At 44.2% G+C, this 19,423-nt stretch overlaps 1 protein-coding gene and 1 long non-coding RNA gene across 8 annotated transcripts in view; one reads left to right on the top strand and one right to left on the bottom strand.

The window, feature by feature from the left end:
• agrn (agrin) overlaps window positions 1-19,423 on the top strand; it is a 261,140-nt gene that overhangs the window by 82,654 nt on the left and 159,063 nt on the right. Inside the window, exon 1 of one of the 7 annotated variants that reach the window (XM_025902010.1) lies at window positions 13,381-15,588. The exons of the other annotated variants lie outside the window; for them this stretch is intronic. Coding sequence (XP_025757795.1) covers window positions 15,423-15,588 — 166 coding nt within the window. The 5' untranslated portion in view covers window positions 13,381-15,422. Of the gene's footprint in view, window positions 1-13,380; window positions 15,589-19,423 lie in introns of those variants that run through there. 7 annotated transcript variants of the gene reach the window in all.
• LOC112843373 (uncharacterized) overlaps window positions 1-19,423 on the bottom strand; it is a 62,779-nt gene that overhangs the window by 35,713 nt on the left and 7,643 nt on the right. The window lies entirely within an intron of this gene.

Below are 19,423 nucleotides of genomic sequence, written 5' to 3'. Positions count from 1 at the left end.
CCCTTTGGTAGGCCCTTCTTATAAAACTTCACAGACCGGCCTGATCCGTAAACATGAAGTGTTGCATAAAGGACCTTAATCCTCAAAAATTCAAGCACGGCTTCATTTTTCTGACATTTTGGGGCTATCGGTGTGTAATAATTGCATGGTATGTAGCAGTTTGAGCTTCTCAGATGTTTTTTTTTTTGTTCCTCTCTTTCTGTGTTGTATATCTGATGCGAGATGAGCCCTGACAAGCAGAGCTACTCTTTTTTAGCTCTTTAAATTTTCACACTGGGCCTATATTTCATTCTTACTGGATTTGGAGAAATGTTGCATTTAACTTGATGAAACCAGCCTTGATATGATCTGCACAGCTGCACACTTGCACTTGGTTTAATGATCCAGCGATGCCTGTTGTAAGAAATGACGCCATAGATTGGATGACAGCTTGTCAGGTGACCTCTTTGGCGTGTGTGGTTCATTTGTTGCTATGGAGAAGGGGAACATATGATCCGACCTCAGGTCCCCGGGGAGTCGCTAGGTCCTGCAGGGGCTCGTAAGGGTCAGATGGCAAAGATGTGGATTGGATCAACGGGGAGGGGAGGTGTAGGGGGCTGGGAGGGGTGTTGTTGCTGGAAACATGAGAGTCGGACTGGGACTTGGGGCGGAGGGGACGAAGAAAAAGAAAGAAACTGGATATTGGAAATGTCCCCCTGCTTTGGATGCAGGTGGTGTTGTGGTCCTGGCCCAGGCTATGCCAGTGTAGAAATTGCCAGTATGTTATCATTCAGGAAATGTAGTGGCATGTGGAGAAATGAAAGGGAGAGGTAAAACTGACAGAATGCAAATGGCTTGCAGGTGTTGGAATGGAAATGAAATGAATGGCAGATGAGGTGTTTCTGCTTGCCTTATAGAAATACAGTGACAGAAGTGACCCAAATTGTCTGAAGGACTGCTTCAAATTGCTGCGAGTGAAGCCTTGCCTCGTTTCGTCTCCGTCTTCTTCTTCTTCTTTCTCTTCACTGTATTTGAGTGTCTCTTTTTTTCCCTTCCCTCCTTCGCTGCCAATCTTTTTTTCTCCATTTATCCCTCCTTGCTTCTCCCTCGTCATTGGAATGGTTTCTGAAATGAAATCTCACAAATCACCATTTTTTCAGACCGCGGCAATGTGTTTTCTGCATATGAGATGTTACCGTAGCAACAGGGCAATAATTCATCCCCCTGCTGTCTCGTACAGATTGCGTTGCATTAATTTGGCATGACATGTGAGACCTGGGATATCATTTATGCTCTCTGTACCTGTGCTAGTAGACTGATGCAACTGTAAGTTGGTCTGCAGATGGATTTCACTTGTTTTGTTGTTGTTGTTGTTTTGATGGTGGACAGTGGAGAGGGGTCTCAGAGAGTCCTGGTGACTGACAGTGTGTCATGTGCGAATTCTCCCTGTAATACGGATACGTTTCCTTCAAATCCCTTTCTGGAAGCTTAATCCACATTCACATTAGTCTTCTCATAGAGAAGAGTTCTCTTCTGAGAGGCGCTTCGCTCTGACCCTGTGTCCAGACCTTGTTGTTTACCTCGCAGATTAATATGCACCTCAGGATGCCGCTGGTGCAGCCGACTTCTAAATGTCTCTTTTGGTCCATCGGCATGATTTTCGCTGTCGTTGTTCCTCTTCATTTACCTCATTTATCAGTTTGTTACCCAGATGAATAATGGATGAGGAGGCTTGTTGCCTCGGCGACATGCCAAGCTCATCATTGTCACGCGTTCACTCACAAAAATCATGTCCACTATCCTCCTTTGCCTGCAAGTGACTCCTCCTCCGCCACTTCTGGGTGATACACGGGTTGACGTATCAGCACGCAGTGTTTCTGCTGTGATTGAGTCTTGGCAGCCGTGCACTTCAAGACATTGAAGTGGGAGGTCCATTAGGAAATGACACATAGAAATCTATATGAGTATATGAATGGATTGGCCCTCTGCTGTGAGACTGAACCATCTTGCCATCACCCATTCCATTCTTCGAATGAGTATGTGGTTATCCTCATTCAAGGGCACGTGTAAGCCTTGCACTATACTGGTGTGCTTTGGACAAAAGATGAAGAAACATTAGATATGAGTCACACTCTCAAAGACAAATCACATGTTTTTTACAGGGCTTCTGGCCTCCAGCAATACAGAGCTTTGGACTGTGTCAAAATATACTGGAGGAATGTGAGGATGTGTGATCACCAAAGCTAAACCTTAACTTTTTGTAGATTTTCAGATTGCTCAGGAAATAAAAGTTGAAACATGAGAAGAGCCAAACCAGTACTGGATTTTTGAGCCTTAGTTAGATATAAGGACTCCATATATTTATTGTATGTACACTGACATGACTCTACAGAAAAGAGGGAAAATGATGGGGTTGTTGCTTTCAAACTTTCCGACATTGTGTTTTACAGACTGGATTTCAGCTTAGTGGAGCTGTCTCAGGTGGTAATCACTAATGAATATTTAAAATTTCGTCTCTCTGGGTGTTGCTGCTTGCTGATGGGTACAGAAAAAGGTGCCTCATTGTCAGAAAGGTGCACCAGTGGAAGAGCAAAAACGTCCATCATGATGAGGGTTAGGTTTTGCTACGTTTTCACTTGACTTTTTGCTAAGCTGGTTACGATGAAATGAGCCAAAGCGTGATGAGTGACAGGGTTTTCATGCCCGCGGGGTGTGATGGTGTATCTTTTGACATGAAAAAAAGGATTGAATGAACACTCTGAATAAGTGAATCTTCTGGTTTGGCTCTAAAACCTGCCATCTGTAGACTGCTTGACCTCTCTCCCGTCTGCTCAGCTGTAATGCTTTTCTGCATATCTATATTTTCAGGCCCTCTGTCCAAACATTAGAGCCCAGAATACAGACAAACAAGCATACTGCTTGAATTAATGTGAAAGCTTAAAAATTGCTTTGTTCTGTGAGGATTTAGCTTTGAACCTCCACCTTTGTCGACACTACTTACAAGCTAAAATTGAAGCTTATCAGAAGGGAGGATTGAGGTGTTTCTCCTGTGACCCAGCATCAGAACGAATGGTACTTTATTGATCGTTGTGTAGAAATTCTTTTTTCTCCTGTCCCATCGTAGATGGAGGTCAGAGATCAGGCTCTGCAACAGGACAGCACTCAGGAACTGGATACAAATTACAGTCATGCTCAAGGACACTTTGGCAAACAAGATATTTGTTAAAGCAGAAGTTTGGGGCTTCCAGAAAATGGCAGTCTAGACAGGTTGTGTCTCAACACGTGAAGGAGAGGTCACGAAACAGAAGCAAATCCTTCAAACTGGCTCTTTCAGAAATCTCAGTGTGAAATGTCTGGTTTTTCTTGTAGATGCACTTTTAAAACATCCATTGAAGCATCCTGTTTCCACTCTAGTGTTCTTTCTTGTTGCAAATTTTTAGCAGTCCATTTAATTTAACCCTCCAGCACCTTGTGGCATTTGAAGGAAGAAATGTGTCTGTCTGTGAATTTTTCTCTGTCAAGGGTGTGAATGCCAAGACATTGTGCCTATCTTGTATGAGTGCATGTGTGCTTGAGACTCTCAAAGCATAGTAATGTTGGAACCGATGAAGCTAAAGCCTTGTGTTTGACAGACAGCCGGGCTGTAGCAGGACATATTGTGCTCTTGCAGACATCTGAAGAGTCCAATGATGGTTCTTTATTGGTTGCGCTCTTCTCTCTCCATCCAGTCATGGCCCCCTTTCCTGGTGTAGGTTTGCTTCGAAATGATGCAAAAATCTATGAAAGCACTGACCTTACAGTCCCAGAAACTCTGGATATAATAATTCTGACTGTTCAAGAACAGGAGAACCCGTTTTGCCTTTGCTGCACCGACACAAGTCGGACCGCAGTGGCGACCGTAATGGCTGGCATCCACGTCACCCATTTGCCTAATATTGTGAGACCAAGAGGTGATCCACATCCTTGGGGGTTGTGTCAGGAAGGGTGTCTGCCATGAACACTTGCCAAATCACATGTGTAGTCATCTGCCATGGCAGCCTTTTGTGAATAAGGGAGCAGCTGAAAGAAACCTCTATTAAGGTCTGTACAACAAATTATCAGCATAACATAGGGCCGTAATGTCCTAACGTTAATTAATTTCTAAGGTTAGAAAGCAGCGAAAATTGCTATCGCAATATCCACAGCCCCAGGTTATGTTTTCAGATACATTGTTAAGTCCATAACATGAAATTAATCACCAAATTAAAGGTTAAGTGGACGAACTGAACTCGCATTACTTAATGTTATACTCATACTTGGGGAAACTGGCTGGAGACTGCGACATTTGAAGTGATTACTTTAAAGATGGGGACCGTGTCTGCAACCATCTTCAAAGCGACTGGTGCATCAAGACAGTGATAAATACGTTTGCTATAATATGGTGATTAACTGTGAGAAATCTGAGAAAATTGTAAGTTTGTTGCTGTGTGTTGCAAATTTGTTGCCCTCAACAGTCCAGTCAGAACCTCATAGATGTTAAACAAATTCAGAAATTCCTCTACGAACAGGTACATAGTTGATGCAGGATGGAATATATCATATAAAATAACAATTAAAAACCACCAACAAATTATGTTTTAATTCCCGAAGGGGGGTTTGAAGAGGTCATATACACTATGTTTTCATCAATTATCCAATTTTTTTTCTTCCTGTAGGGGAAGAGTAATTGATGGACGGATTGATCGCTGAGTTTCTGTGTATGTCCCGGCTGAATGTACAGACTATCCATTCCAAATGGATTAGTCTCATTTCATTATCCCAGGGTTGCTAATACTTAGTGTACCTTATGCGCATTTACACCTGGGCTGCATTTGTTTTTCGTCTACCAGAATAAAACCTTCCAAACACAGGATGCATTTTAATACCTGGTGCTAAGCGGGTCATTCATTTTCCTAACCGTGATTGCAGCCAGAAAACAGCTATTTCATCATTGCGGCACCATATTTTCATTAGGCTTCTTCTTCTAGCACACAGCCTCGTGTGACTGCACTCTTATCAAAAGAAACTAGAATTATTTACCAGGAAGGGGGGGAAAAAGAAAGTGGACTAGCACAGAAGCTGTCTTGTTTGAGAGAATAAGTTGAGCACATGCTGTCTGATTAGGCATATAAATAATTTATAGTCGTTCATTTATGGACTGCGTCTCAACAAGAGGGTATTGCTCGCCAATTAACATTCCCTCTCTGCCCTCTCTCTGAGAAGATTCTGCTCGACGAGCAGCCAGCCGCCAGTGACGAGCTGAGAGGAGAGAAAACGAAAGGAAAAAAAAAAGAGGAGGAAGGGAGTGAGTTCATAAGTATATATGCAAATGAAAAGGTCCCGCTGTATAATAGCTTGTCACTGTCAGCTCAGATGCCAGAAAGCCAATCAGGTAGATCTGCTTGTTTACAATATGTATATGTCACCGAGATGTATGGCGAAATGTCGCGCTATATATAAACAGAGGTGAAGGCAACGGTAATTATTTGCTCATAAAAGGCAGGATTATTGATGTAGAACACAAGGGATTCACAGCACAGAAGAACATAAGGCCTTTGATGGAGCTGAAATCTAAAATAGAATATTCCTACTTCAAGTCAATGTGCATAATGTTCTGCTTCAGACGTGCTGCTCATTAACCGAAACCTTTTTTATTTGCAAGAAATCCTGAAGTAGCTTTGACTTTCTGTGGGCAGAAACATATCCCTGTGGTCTTAGCATGCAAGCTTTTGAAACTGCACTTTCTTGAATTTTGGACTTTTTAACATCACCGCGAACCTTCTCAGCGGAGATAATAAAGTCTCCCACATACTTCTCCATGCATTATTTCGCTACCTCCTGTATGTTGCCTCACCTCTGCAGATGGCTGGGTGTCTGTGCATTTTCAATCTGTGCCAGTACAATACTTGAGAGTCGTTAGAGACGTGCATGCATGCATTTATGTGTCTGTGTGAAAGCGAATTTCAGAGGCGGCTACATTGTAAAATCGATGCAAATTAGCACCGTGCGGGCTAAAGCGAAGGCGTGTTTGTGCACGTTGGAAACCTTTGAAGACTGTATTCAGATCCAGAAATATCCAATCAGACACTAAGTAAACAACTCTTAAGAATCTGAAGCTTTTCACACAATGCTTCAAAAGATCTGTTATGTCTATACTGACCGCACTAACTGTCCTCTGTCTACACCAGTGCAAAGTACTACTGGATATAAGCCATGTTGAAAGGACAGCTCTCAGCTCATAATGACTTATCATCACGAGTCTCCCGCTACTTTCTGCGCCTGACCAGGCCGGTGTGACTTGGCTGGTTCCCCATGACAGATGGCTGACTTGGCCTGAGACTGACATCTGTATCATCCTTTAGCTGCATCAGCCTTGCCTTTCCTGTGTAAAGGCTGTCAGAGCCAGCCTCTCCTTCTCTGATTCCCTGCTCCTAGCCATCCAGTGCTGCTGCCACAATTGGCTCCATATGCCAGCCACATGGAGAAGTGTCACTCTCCGCTAACTCTGCTTGCAGCAGCCAAGAGCTCCCAGGTTGTGATCTCTCTCTCTCTTTTGCTCTCTCCTCTTCCCACATTTTTTTTTATGTCACTCGTCTTTTTTTGCCATGTAATTCTCTCTCATTATTTCCCTGTCTGTGCCCGTCCATTGGAATAATTTCCTACATGGCCATTAAGGGAAAAATGTTGGTGCTGGAGACCTGAGTAAACAGGGCAAGGCACTGAAGCGGGGAGGATATTACATCCTGTAATCATTGTTGTTGTGGGTGTTGATGTGCACAAGGGGCTGGCTAGAAAATCAGAGCTGGCTAATAACAACTTACTTCTACGTGAATGAGTTCCTCTTTATTTAGAGGACTGTTGGAAAAGAAAGCAGAGGGTCAGCGAGCAGTAGCCTTGAGAACATCAACATTCAGGAGAGAATCGGCGTCTTGTTGCTCCAGATGATCCCTGAGGCGGAAATTTTCATTCTCATCGTATGAACTAGGGAACTCAGTGTCCAGCTGTGGACAGGTCCTGGTTAGGGCCCCAGGCTAAGAGCTGCCTCAGCGTAGGCTGAAAAGCAGGTCATGGCAGCGTGGGATGGAGTGGGAGGAAGAGGCTAATGTGCCCAGAAGTGTTGAGTGTGGACAGGTGGATCATTTTGGCTGGCGACTCCTCTGTGGTTGGCTCAACAGCCTTAGCTGGAAGAACAGCTTGTGGACTAAAAAACGTGAACAGATCACAGGCTTACGATCGAGAAATGGCTCAAAGGAACATAAACGCTAGATTTTAAGACGACCCGAGTGCTGTGATCAGTGGATTTGTGAAAATTAGCTGTGGGTTGTTTTCGCTTCAATCAGCGTCATAGTGTATCCAAGTTGACACCGAACGCAGGCCGATGTGTCACACTGTGACTCACAGTGTGTGGAGCCCACCCGGTGTGGGAATGCTCTCATTCACGCTTACATCAGCGCCGGACAGTAGTACCATCATCCACTGACTCAGAAATAGAGCTGTCATAAAAACAGAATTTTCACTTTGACACAGCAGCAAATTCATTATCTGAAAAATTTTCAACGCGACTAAAAAATTGTTTACTCGTGGAGTGATGTCAAACCGCATTTGTAACAGATTTCGCACAAGCTATTAGAGTCGACAGACGAGAGTCAGATCACATACATGTCTGTTTTAGTCATCTTGTTAAATGGAGGATGATAAATGTCAATAAAATCCAGAAGAAGTGTGATTAAAAATGATGAGCAGAAGCCTCAGAAAGCTTGAAAATAATTATACACTTAAGTCTGTGAAGGCTCTCAGTCATCCAGGTCATGGTAGCCTTAAAAGCTTAAAAAGAACAGAACTGGACTTCTTCAGGTTTATGGAGACGTTTCACCAGCTGCCCTTTTTTGTTCTAGCTATTAAGACTATACAATTAAACATTCAACCCAGTGACACCCCACTATGAAAATAATTTAACACTATGCTGGCCAACAACACGCAAACAAGTACAACCTTTTCTAGTAGAAACTTTAAATTTAGCTGTTACCGACAAACTTTCAATTTCAATTCAGTTCAATTCAATTTTATTTATACGGCGCCAAATCACAACAATGGTCGCCTCAAGGCACTTTATATTGTAAGGTAGACCCTACAATAATACATACAGAGAAAAACCCAACAATCATATGACCGCCTATGAGCAAGCACTTTGGTGACAGTGGGAAGGAAAAACTCCCTTTTAACAGGAAGAAACCTCCGGCAGAACCAGGCTCAGGGAGGGGCGGGGCCATCTGCTGCAACCGGTTATGGTGAAAGAAGGAAGACAGGATAAAAGACATGCTGTGGAAGAGAGCCAGAGATGAATAACAAGTATGATTGAGTGCAGAGAGGTCTATAAACACAAACGTCCATAATCCTTTATCATACTCCTATTAGCACCGATCCTGGAGGTAAAATATGAAGCCATTGCAGTGCCCAGTGTCAAAATGTGACATCAGCAGACTGCATGCAACCGATTGGCTAGTGACAGGGCCTCACTCACGAAAATCCAAGCCGCCATTTTTGTAACCTGGCAACGAGGGAAATGACTCCACAGAAAAACAGCACTGTGGTCTCAGAGTCTGACAAAAAGCCAGTGGAGTAGAGGTATACCATCGCCTCGACAGCCTCCATTGTTATGTTGTGTTTGTGTCGCTTAAAAATGACGTCACGGGACTTTCAGGCGCATTAGTATAACAACCAAAATACACATTAGGTGGTACTCCATTATAATGGAAAGTGACCTAAACCAAATGGAGTCAGGCCATGTCAGGCAGAAACTAGTGGAAAAGGGCTGTAAGTCTGTCTAATTTTGAAAATTTGTGTGTTATCTAACACTAATTTGCAGCTATCTGTGCCTGTGCACACATACAGCAGTTGTACAGTGTATTTATGCATTGTGCTAACCAAGTTTCCTTGTTAATAACTTTGCACTCAACTCTCTTTTTCAAATGTGTTGACATTTGGATTAAAAAAAGGAATAATTTTTTTTTTAAAAAGCACAGGGTAGCTAAACTAGAGGCTTTCCAGTTGGGACTTGACAAACCACTGGGTGATGTTCCAGAGCCTACATGCATCTTTTATATACAGTCTCTAATTAGTGCTTCTTTTTCCCTTTACTGTGAATCACGTACTACATGATAATACATTTAATGCATTCATTGGAAGTAGTGTTGAGTTTAGGTTGCCATCATCACACTGGTGACTTAACCATCTTGTTTTCATCTCCCATCATCATCTGTCCTTTTACCTCCAACTCTTTTTCTTGATCCCCTGTTTAGTGGAGGTTAATGGCATTAGCTGTGCACAGCTGTGAGGGGCCCTGGCCTCCTCATTGCTGAATGAGCACCGCTCAGCTTGGAGGCTTGATGACAGGGAAATCTGCGATACTGTTGGGCGGTGCAGTGAAGTCTGACTTATGATGATTGGAGTTAATACCGTAGCAAGACAATCGGCCCACCTGCTAGCATCCCTCCGCTGTCGCCCACTGGGTAAGGAAACTGGGCTCCCGTCCATCAGCCCGACCGCGCGGCTCGATGCACATGAAGAATTCGACACTGCCCTTTAATGTCCACCTAATAACCTAAGCAACATTTGTGGCTTTGAACACATAGTTTATAGCCGAATTAGATGCATTTATGTGAAGTGCCACTCCAGTGATTTAATGCAGCGCTGAAGGAGCACATAAATACAGTACGTAATGGGAAATGGCTGTCAATAACTCCTGATTGAGCTCTGCGATGCCATTGGCTGAAATAACTCCCCATTACTGCAGATTCTAATTGTCCATAAACACATATGCACCAAAGCATAATGAAACACAAAATGACAAATAATGCAGTAAATTATCCTCGAAATGAGACACACACAAATAGTTGAGTGGGCCAGTGGACGCAGCCAATTTAAAAAAAAAAAAATCCTTCCTAATTTTTAACAGACTTTCTTTTCATCAACATCATTAACATGCTTATTTACAATGGACAGCAGGAAAGGATGATCTCTGATGCCATTAGTGAATGCAGCAGCTTCACTTTTGATAGCTCCTGCTTTGAAAAACGGTCAGAATCTCACTCTAATGGGATGTTGATGTATTCATCAACAGAGATGGGTTTTTTCTTTTTCTTTCTACACAGCCTACCATACAAAACTGTTGCTGATGTGTTTAGTGTTAGAAATTTACACAAAGTTTTCCCCAAACACATCATTTGATGAAAGATTCAGCTGAAGACCTCATACGTATTTCATGATCCGGGATAGTTGTGTGTGAGTGAGCTCTGGAAACTATTTTCACCCGAGTCAGGCAGAGAGCAGGAAAAATAAGCCTCTAATGCCATCAAAATAGTTTAAATGACTTTGTTTTTTGCATTCACTTTGGAGTCAATTCATTTCTAACAAAACTGCATTTTCTGGCTCGACTCGGTGCTTAGTCACCTGTACCGCCTTTGACAAATTGCTTTCTGTAAGCCTGTGCAATAGCAGAAATGTCGGCGATGCAGATTTGATGTTCCGTCCTTTAATTCTTCACATGACGGCTGCGTTTTGTTCTGCTTCAGAAAAAGCGTGGTATGTCAGTCGCTTCTTTACCTGCCTCTAACAAATTACATACAGTTAGAGTTTATGAGATGCGATCAGAAAGGGAGAGATGCATAAAAATCTAAATCCTTGCTTGAAGGGGGCACCTCAGATGAGGAGGGAGACAAGAGGTGCTGGAGGACACGCACCTAGCATTGTAGCCTGATGCTCTCATGTTTGTATGGCCCATTTGATCCATTCCCTGAGCTTTGTGATCATCCTTTAGAGAATTGGTTGGTTAAACACACTAACACCTCCCACTTCTTCTTTCAAAGCACTTAGCCCATAGTGATAGTTTAACCTAGTGGTACTCAAAGTTTTTCAGGCGAGCTGCACTTCAGAAACCGAAAAAGTTCTTTCCTTACGCCTCTGCTATGATCAATTATTAACCGTTATTAAAAATAAAAAATAAGAGCATCACGAGACGCCATCGTGTCTATTTTTCACCTGGGTTTCCACACTGCATCTGCAGCGGCTCGTCGCCCCACAGTTTGGGAACGTCTGCAGAGGTGCAAAAATATTACCATTTATGTTGTGAGCCGTAACCCCGTGGCTGTGCGGCTTCAGTGTAGCGTGTATGAGAAACAAAGATGATGCAAAAAAGACGAGAAATTTAGCCTTTTTCACTTTGATGCTTGTAAGTAAATCTCAGAAGAAATAGTCTCTTTTCTTGTCTCTCTTCAATTGAGATTTCTTTTTGGCCTTTGTGGGAAAAATTGTCATTCTGAGAGAGCCACAACTATTTTCACTTAGATCAATTACATGAGCCAGCAAGAAGACCGGGATGTGCGCTGAGCTGCTCAGGCCCACGTGCAAAAACCCAGTAAGCACACACACACACACACACACACACACACCTTGATGTAAGCGTAACTGTCAAACAGTTATTGAACATGACAAATCTCTCACCCTCTGCATAAAGATAATTCACACACATGTGCATATCCGCACAGATATCAACTTTTACTTCTGCCAGACCATTAAGCAAGAGAGCAGCTCCTTCGGCTCCTTAATGGAAATTGCCATTTCAAAGCCTTCAGAGAGAGATGTTAACCTTGTGCGATACTTGTGGCATTAAAAATGGATCAAAGCAGCTGAGCTTTGATGTCAATGGAAGATTTTATTTGGGTCGTGGCATTAGAGCAAGGCGCTAGGCTGACTTCTTAGTGCCCTCTGCTGGGAGAATTTGGCATTTTACTCATGATCAAAAGTCTTGTGATGTTGTCAGGTTCCCATGTTTGTATTGTAAGAGTTTTTTTAAGCACTTGCTGAAATTCCCGAGTCTCCTACGATAAAGACAAAGTTATAAATGAAGCTGTAAAGCGAGACAAAAGATTGTCAGAAAATGAGAAAGCAGCTGTTGCCTCTTTCTTTTCGCTCAGTCCATCAATCAGGTTTTGTAATGCTATATGAGAGCTGATATGGACTCGCTGGGGTATCGTGTCTGGAAATAGACTGAGACATGGTGGGGTGCTTCTAGGTGGGTGGCGTTGCTTGTTGATGATGGATTCAGGAGAGGGTGAGATTGGAGGGGGGTTGAACTTTTGACCCTCAGCAGGCAATTTTTAAAAAATCCAGCTCCCCTCGTATTAGAGCCTCCCCTCAAAAAGCTCGGCTTAAACCTGAGAAAGAGCAAACTGCCCAAAAATATAAAACCGACTTTGCGGGGGAAGCAAGATCACCAACCCCATGCGCGCAATGTGTGTGTGTGTCTGAGTTGTGTAAGTATGTAGACTAAAAACAGACAGAGGCAGAAAGACAGAAGGAGCTTTTTTGCTATATGTATGTGTTAGTTTCTGTCAGACAGAAGAGGGAATTGTGCGGATGCACGTGCACCATCAGTGTGTATATGCCTGTGCACCCTTGTGTAAAGCGGTGAGGTGGTGGCGGTGGGGAGTGGAGCGAACGGCAAAGATGGAGATGGAGACACAGATAGAGAGAGTGAAAAAAAACCCATAAATAATTGATGATAGACACCGCCTTGCATCTGCCGCCTGCTGCTGTTGAGTTACTTCAAAGTAGATATTGATACAGGGTCTTGCTAAAACACAGGATAACCACCCATCCAGTCTGAACTCATTATAGCATTTTAAAAAAACACAGTTGTACGTTGCACTTTAAAAGAGCAAAAATGACCTTCTGTGAAATAGAATAGCCTCAGATCATATTCATTTCTTACTTTCTTTTTAAAGAAACCTTTTCCTTGTTATCATGAAAGTCAGGGGAAAAAAGATCCAAGTGGGAATCTTAATTAATTGCATATAGTTAGCGTTAAATCGATGCGGAGTTTTTTCCTGGGCTTATATCTGCACTAGTTGTGCATATTGGTGACAAGTGGGTTCGGCTGTTTGGAGAGTGTTAATACATGATTGACTTTAATGTGTTTAAGTTTTGCTCCCTCCTCCCTCCCCGGGCCTATTTTCTCTCAGTTTGCCTCATTAAATCTTTGTGGAAATTCTCCAGCTCTTGTGGAAGAGACTTTCTTTTGATTACGCTATAAACAAATGGAGGAGTTGGTTGACATCTCCCAAGACTGTGGCCCTCTTTTGTTTTGCTGCTACACTGTTGCTGCCCCCCCACCTCACTCCCCCGCTTTGACAGGACTGGAGTACTACTCCCCGAAGCTTTTATTCTTGCTCATTTTCTTTTCCTTCAACCAACTAGGAGCCCTCCTCCCTTCTTGCCTTTGTTAAAGACAGCCCCTCATCTACTCCCCCCCCACGTCTATCTCTCCCTCTCTCCCTCTCTCTCTCTTTCTCACACCGTCTCTCTCGCTCACTTATTATGTGCTCATCCGTTCCGCTGACTGAGGGCTGAGAGAGGCGTGCTCAGGAGGACACTGTTTGGAAAACCAGCGACATGTCGCTGCAGTTTCCTCCACAAGAAAAAAATAAAGCAAAGGTGGACAGAAGTGTCAGGAGCTGCTTTTCCCGTGGCCAACACTCCTCCCTCCCGTGTACTACCCTCTCGCGCTGTCTGTCTGCTGACTTCTCTCATTGACTCTCTCCTGCGTGCCTCAGTTGGCTGACTGAGTGCACTGACACCGGGACCACTACCTGCTGCCTGGGGATTAAGCGCGCTATGAATACCCGGAGCCTAATTTGTTGTTTTGGCTGCCAGTGAATGTTGGATACGCACGCAGGAGAAGCTGGAGCCACAGCCTTCTGGCCAGGACTCTCAGGGCGCCTCTGGACTGAGATATCCCAGTGAAAAAAGGGACTGGATGCTTGGGCAAGCATATAAAAGAGAGGCAGCAAACACGAGAATGAGAGACAATGCTGGACAAGTTATTTTTCTAAAAGGTAAAACAGCAGAAGCCAAATCAGCCTAATTCTTACAAGGGTCAGTGAGAGATTTATCCTCTCATTATTTGACTGGAATTTCTCTCATGGGCTTCTGACACAAGGAAATAATGCCCAGCAAATCCCCGCCTCAAGCGCCTCGCTTCATTCCCAACCACACAGAGGTTTTTCTCCTTTTCTCTCTATGAGGTTTTTCATTCATAGCGTCGCTGGATTTTCTGTAGCTGCTTAGGAAGCAAACAGCTGTGGACTGACAGGTTGAGCAGGCGATCGCGATCGCTCGCCTCTCTAACTTTTTCCCCTCCTCTCAGCCACTTCTTTTGACCTGTTTTTGGCCCCAGCTCTCCAGGTTTAAAGGTGGGGGCAGCTGCTCTCCCCCCTCCATGCGACTCGATTGGAATAAAAGGGTATTGAACCAGCGAGGAGCGGCAGTCACGCAGGACAAGCGGGGGAGAGAAAACACAGACCATCTCCATATGGTTGAGTGAGAGGCAGCCAGCTGCCTTCTAACCATCCTCCAAATCACGCGGCGGAAGATGCAAGGTGCTCCGGTGATGATGTCAGATTTGGATGGGTTTGGTGCGCGGCGGACCGCACCATAACCAGGCAAACAAGCTGTCCTGTGGATACAAAAAAAAGTTGTGGGAAGTTTGAAGAGCGGTGGGGCTGATCATCGCTGATGAGAGCACTTATGCTCCGATATTCCTGCATGCAACAGCCACATGGAAACTTAATGAGATCTGCAGCCATCACCTCTTAGGGAAATACTTGTGACGATGTTTCCGTTGAGCGCCAGGCGTCGGCATTCTTTGTAAAGGCGTTTGACAAGAGAAGAAGAAGAAGAGGGGAGCGCTCCTCCTTTGCTGATTATCAATCAGGGTCACAGCAAAGAAAAGATTCCTTCTGTGGATTTATCGTCTGTCTGCTCTGGAAGTTTTTCCCCTTTGGATATCTGACAATCCAAACGCACAGATTCCTGGTTTAGGTTGTACACCCCACAAGCGCACTAAACGCACATATTCAGCTACATTAATCACCACCCACTTAAATTCACACACATGTTTGCTCTGTAAGTATAAATCACTCGAGAACACACACAAGCATACTTCCACATTAGAATCCCATTAGTTTGTTTTTTGTTCCAGCGGGCACAGGGGAATGGAGGTCGTGTGGACGGGTGGGGGGCTGTAGGAGTCCAACGTCCCCGTCCCTTCAGCCTGTCCTCTTCCCCAAATGGATGTTATTACCTCTAAAAATGTGCTGCTTGGAAACCGCTGAAAGCTTCCTGCTGCAATTCTCTGACAGAAACAGTCACCGGGTCTCTGCCACGGTGCACAGCTGGAACCACAGCTGAAACAGCCTCCATCTATTTTTTTTGTTGTTTTTTGCGTTAAATTTCAGTTTATCTTCACCACCTGTCACCCCTAACCCACCGCCATCATTTTTTCCAACGGGTCTTTGGGCACCCCTCGCCGAGCTCCCCGTCCCGTCGTCTCCTCTACGCTGGAGGGGCGCGGGTCATTGGAGTGGAGCATGAGCGGGTGCCACTATCCCTCACCGCCGCCGCAAGAGCGGGACCGCAGGTACCAGCACAAAGTGTCGCTGGTGGTGCGCTACTTCATGATCCCCTGCAACATCTGTCTGATCCTGCTGGCCACGTCGACGCTGGGCTTTGCCGTGCTCCTCTTCCTCAATAATTGTACGTTTGTTAATCTGAAGCACACAACTCAACTGTCTGCACTGTACGCCTTTCCATTGTAATGTACGGGTCACTGTTTGGCAGTAGACTGCTTTGCTACAGAATAGAGCTCGGAAGGAATGATTTACTTATTTATTTTTATTATTATTCCACATACTACCTCATTTTTGCATTAAACGTCCTTGTTGGAGGAAATGCCCCCTTCAAAACCACCTTTAACTCTCATGACAGCCTTATCTGCACTTGAAGTAGGGACATCAAGACAGCTAAAGTCACAGCCCTCCCGCTGACCCCCCTTTGCTTGATTCGGTATCTGCCGGCTTCTAAGACTGCTGCTATCTCCCCTCCAAAGCCTTGGCATTTACTTTGAACTGCGCAATGAAGTATTAAATGGCGATTAAATGTCTTTGGTGGATTTTTTTTTTAAAAAGTATCTTTTGGCCCCGAAAACTCTGACCGCTCCCGTCATCTCCTCACAATGTAAAATTCTCTTCTCTTAATCCACTGAAATAAAAGCAGCTCATTAAAAGCCCAAAGCATACAATTTGTAGGGCCTTAGTTGGTGGTGGCAGTTTGGATGGTGGGCATTGTGTGAAAAGCGAGTTAACTGTGGGTTTCCAATAATAGTGCCATGCAGTAATGAGTTTATCTACAAAAAATCACCTTGTTTTCCTCCCCTCCATACAATAATTTGAAGAATAGGAACAGATTGCCAGATTTCTCGTCCCCTCCTCTCTCAGGGTTTCATCTCAGATAAAAGACCTCACAAGAATCAGAGCATCTGATGCCACTTGACACTTTTTGATGCTCAATTCTCGAGACACATTTCAAATATTGCCTAGAAAATATTGATCTGATGCTCAGCCCAGCCCATGACAGATAGGGGCTGATTATCAGATCCACTAGTAGCAGGCGCCTGCAGTTACCTTCGCGACATGACCGAAATAGACGTTCACCTGCCACCTTTTTTTTTTTGCACCACTGGTAACACTTGGGCAGGTTTTCCCCGCTTCAGTTTGTTAACGCGGACTTATTCATTCTGCTCGCTCTCTCAGAGACTTGCACATTTCTATTTGCGAGTGCCCCGCCTGCTTAAACCGTGCTAAAGGTGAAATTTATTCAACTTTTCAAAGTGGGCCAATATTTATGCATGACTTGCTCCTCATAATCACCTGCAAATTATAATAAGTAAGCAAACACGTTCAAGAAGTGCAACTGTAATAGTAATTTTAATACCGCCAAATGCGATTTAAAGTGGTATTTGAGAAACATTTTGAGGAGAAAGGCTTTTTTAATTCTCTCTGGCCTACGGTTGTGATTCCACCTGTTTCTGCTGGATTTCTCTCCTCTCTGTTATCAGGCTGGCGAATGTTCTCACGTATACAAGGCAAAGACCTCGGTCGAGGATGCTCCTCCTCGCATTTGTCAAAGATTGTCTTCCTGTCATCTTTGCCGCTTGGTCCTCCTCTAACTCACGGGTGTCAGTTACCGGAATGGGGATAGTTCATTTCTAACCTCGTCGTGTTCCCAAATCAATTTAAGCCCGACAGATTCTATTAGATTTAATACAAACTCAGTTAAAGCAAGCCAATCTTCACCTCTCAGATGACCGAGTGAAAAGAAATGTGCACTGGAGAAATTGATGAGCTGAAAGAGTCTCTATTATGCTGCTGAGAGCCCTCGCCATGTGGCCACAAGGACAGCTGGATGGGATTGTGATAGTGCTGGTAGTAGTGACGTGTGTGTGTGTGTGTATGTGTGTGTGTGACTGGAGGAAGGGTGTTAGAGGAGTCATGTAACCTCAGATTCGCAATTTCTGTTGTCGCCATATGGGGTGAAGCATGTTCGCACATACGCACACAGTTTGTAGCCCCCGCCCCTCCCAAATGCTTTTTTTCCCCCCTGCCAACGCGGACACACACTCGCTTCATCATTCGGTATGACTATACATCAGCCAAAGCAAAGGGGAAGGTGACACACATGCAAAGATGTAGACACACACCTCTTCTGCACATGGCTAAATGTCACAGTCAGACACGTATTGATTTGCTGAAGATATAGGGTGAATGATGGCCGTGTTGTGACATTCACACAGGCACGGGAACTCACGCAGGCTTTGCGAGGCGCGAAGGGAGATGAAGATGGCTGATATGTTTATGGAGAGACCTTATCTTGTGTGTTCGCTATGGAAATGTGAAGAAATCGTTTAGCTTTCCCCCAGCATCTCGGCTGGCTTTGTGCTACACCTTCTCTGTCGTGCCTTCTCTTATTCTCCGTGTGCGGTAATGCGCCTTTATTGGTGTGTGTTTGTTTCTTCTCGTTTAGACGTGCTCACAAATGCAAGACAGGAAGCAGGAGTCTGCGTCTGTGCACCTTTACGGCTCTTAGCACAACTTCTTCTGTATCATCCTCGTGCCAATTTCTGCTCCCCCCGTTTCATGTGTTTTCTTGAAATCCCCTCAGATAGAAATCAGCTACTGTCATGACTGACTAGGAAACAGCTTCACCAGACACTTCATTATTCACCTCTAGCACCAACCTCGCCTTTCCTCTTCCCTCTCCTCATTTTTTCTCTCGCTCGCTCGCACACATACACACACACACACTTTCGCATTCTCCCCTGAAGCCCCGGCTGTTGACAAGCAATTTTAAGTGAGGCTAAATTTAAAACTCAGCTGTGTCTCGGGATGCCGACGTGGATCGCAGAAGTCCTGAGAAAAGGCTTCGGCGCATCGGTTGACGTGGGCCCTGGAAAAATGTGTTAGCAGGGTAATTGATGTGATGTGTTTTATCTTCCTCATTATCCTTCACAGTGCAGAGGCATTGGAGACATGGCTGGGTGGTTGCACAGCCGTGTGTGTTGCTGTGTTTGTTCAGCGCAGGCAGCTCTGACAACTCACTGGGGCTTTGCTTAGTGAGTCAGACAGTTGAGTTGACTGCTGGAGTGCAGATGGTGGTTCAATTGGGTCGTGCTTGGACCTCCAGTACTTGGCCATTCTTTGACCAGTGTATCATAATGCTCTTCGAGGAAAACACTAAGTTTTTTAAGGCTACAGATCGCTACTAATGCTAGTACTGGTGGTAATGACCTGTAGTGTTTCTGGTTCTCCGCTTAGCTAAATACATCTTTTGTTGACACATTCTGGACATTTTTTACTTTTATCCTTTCATAAGTCTGAAAATAAGACGGCATTCGTGGTGAATTTACTAATGAACAATCTCCCTCTATCATATTTTGGAAGTTGACTTGCGACAGACTAACTAGCTCCACTCCTTCCTGTCTGACCATCCACGATGTCTCTAGTTTAGTGGTTGTAGTGATGAAATCTGGGTACACACCACCCAGAACCTGTGGCAGGTGGAGAACAGAACAGCTGCTGTCCAAGACGGTGGATTTGAATGTGCTCCACAGGATGAGGGTCTCAATGAATAGGCAGCTGATTGTGCTACTTTACTTATTATTATATTTAATAATTGTTTTAAGAAAGAGCATGTCTGCCTCCTTCTCTACACGTGTGCACGCGTAGCTCAGGACTGATCCTGTGTTATTTTGAATTGACATATTATAACACTGCCAGACGTGTGTTTACTTCACTTGTACCATATGTGTGTGCTGCCTGCATACTTGATTGTCCTCCGTTCACCACTTAAATGATCAGATGTTTAATCAGTTAGTCAATCCGCAGAAAATTAATCTACCCCAGCATGAATGGGCCATTGTTTTGCAAGCAAACTTTTTTTTCCCTGGTTATAGCCTCTAAAATCAGGAAATTGGCTGTTTAACATTGGAAATTACACATTTTGGGCTTGCAGACTGAACATCTCCTAAGGCTTT

The sequence above is a fragment of the Oreochromis niloticus genome, linkage group LG20 (assembly GCF_001858045.2).
Source record: "Oreochromis niloticus isolate F11D_XX linkage group LG20, O_niloticus_UMD_NMBU, whole genome shotgun sequence".
NCBI lineage: Eukaryota > Metazoa > Chordata > Actinopteri > Cichliformes > Cichlidae > Oreochromis > Oreochromis niloticus.
This window is presented reverse-complemented; position numbering and strand designations above follow the sequence as displayed.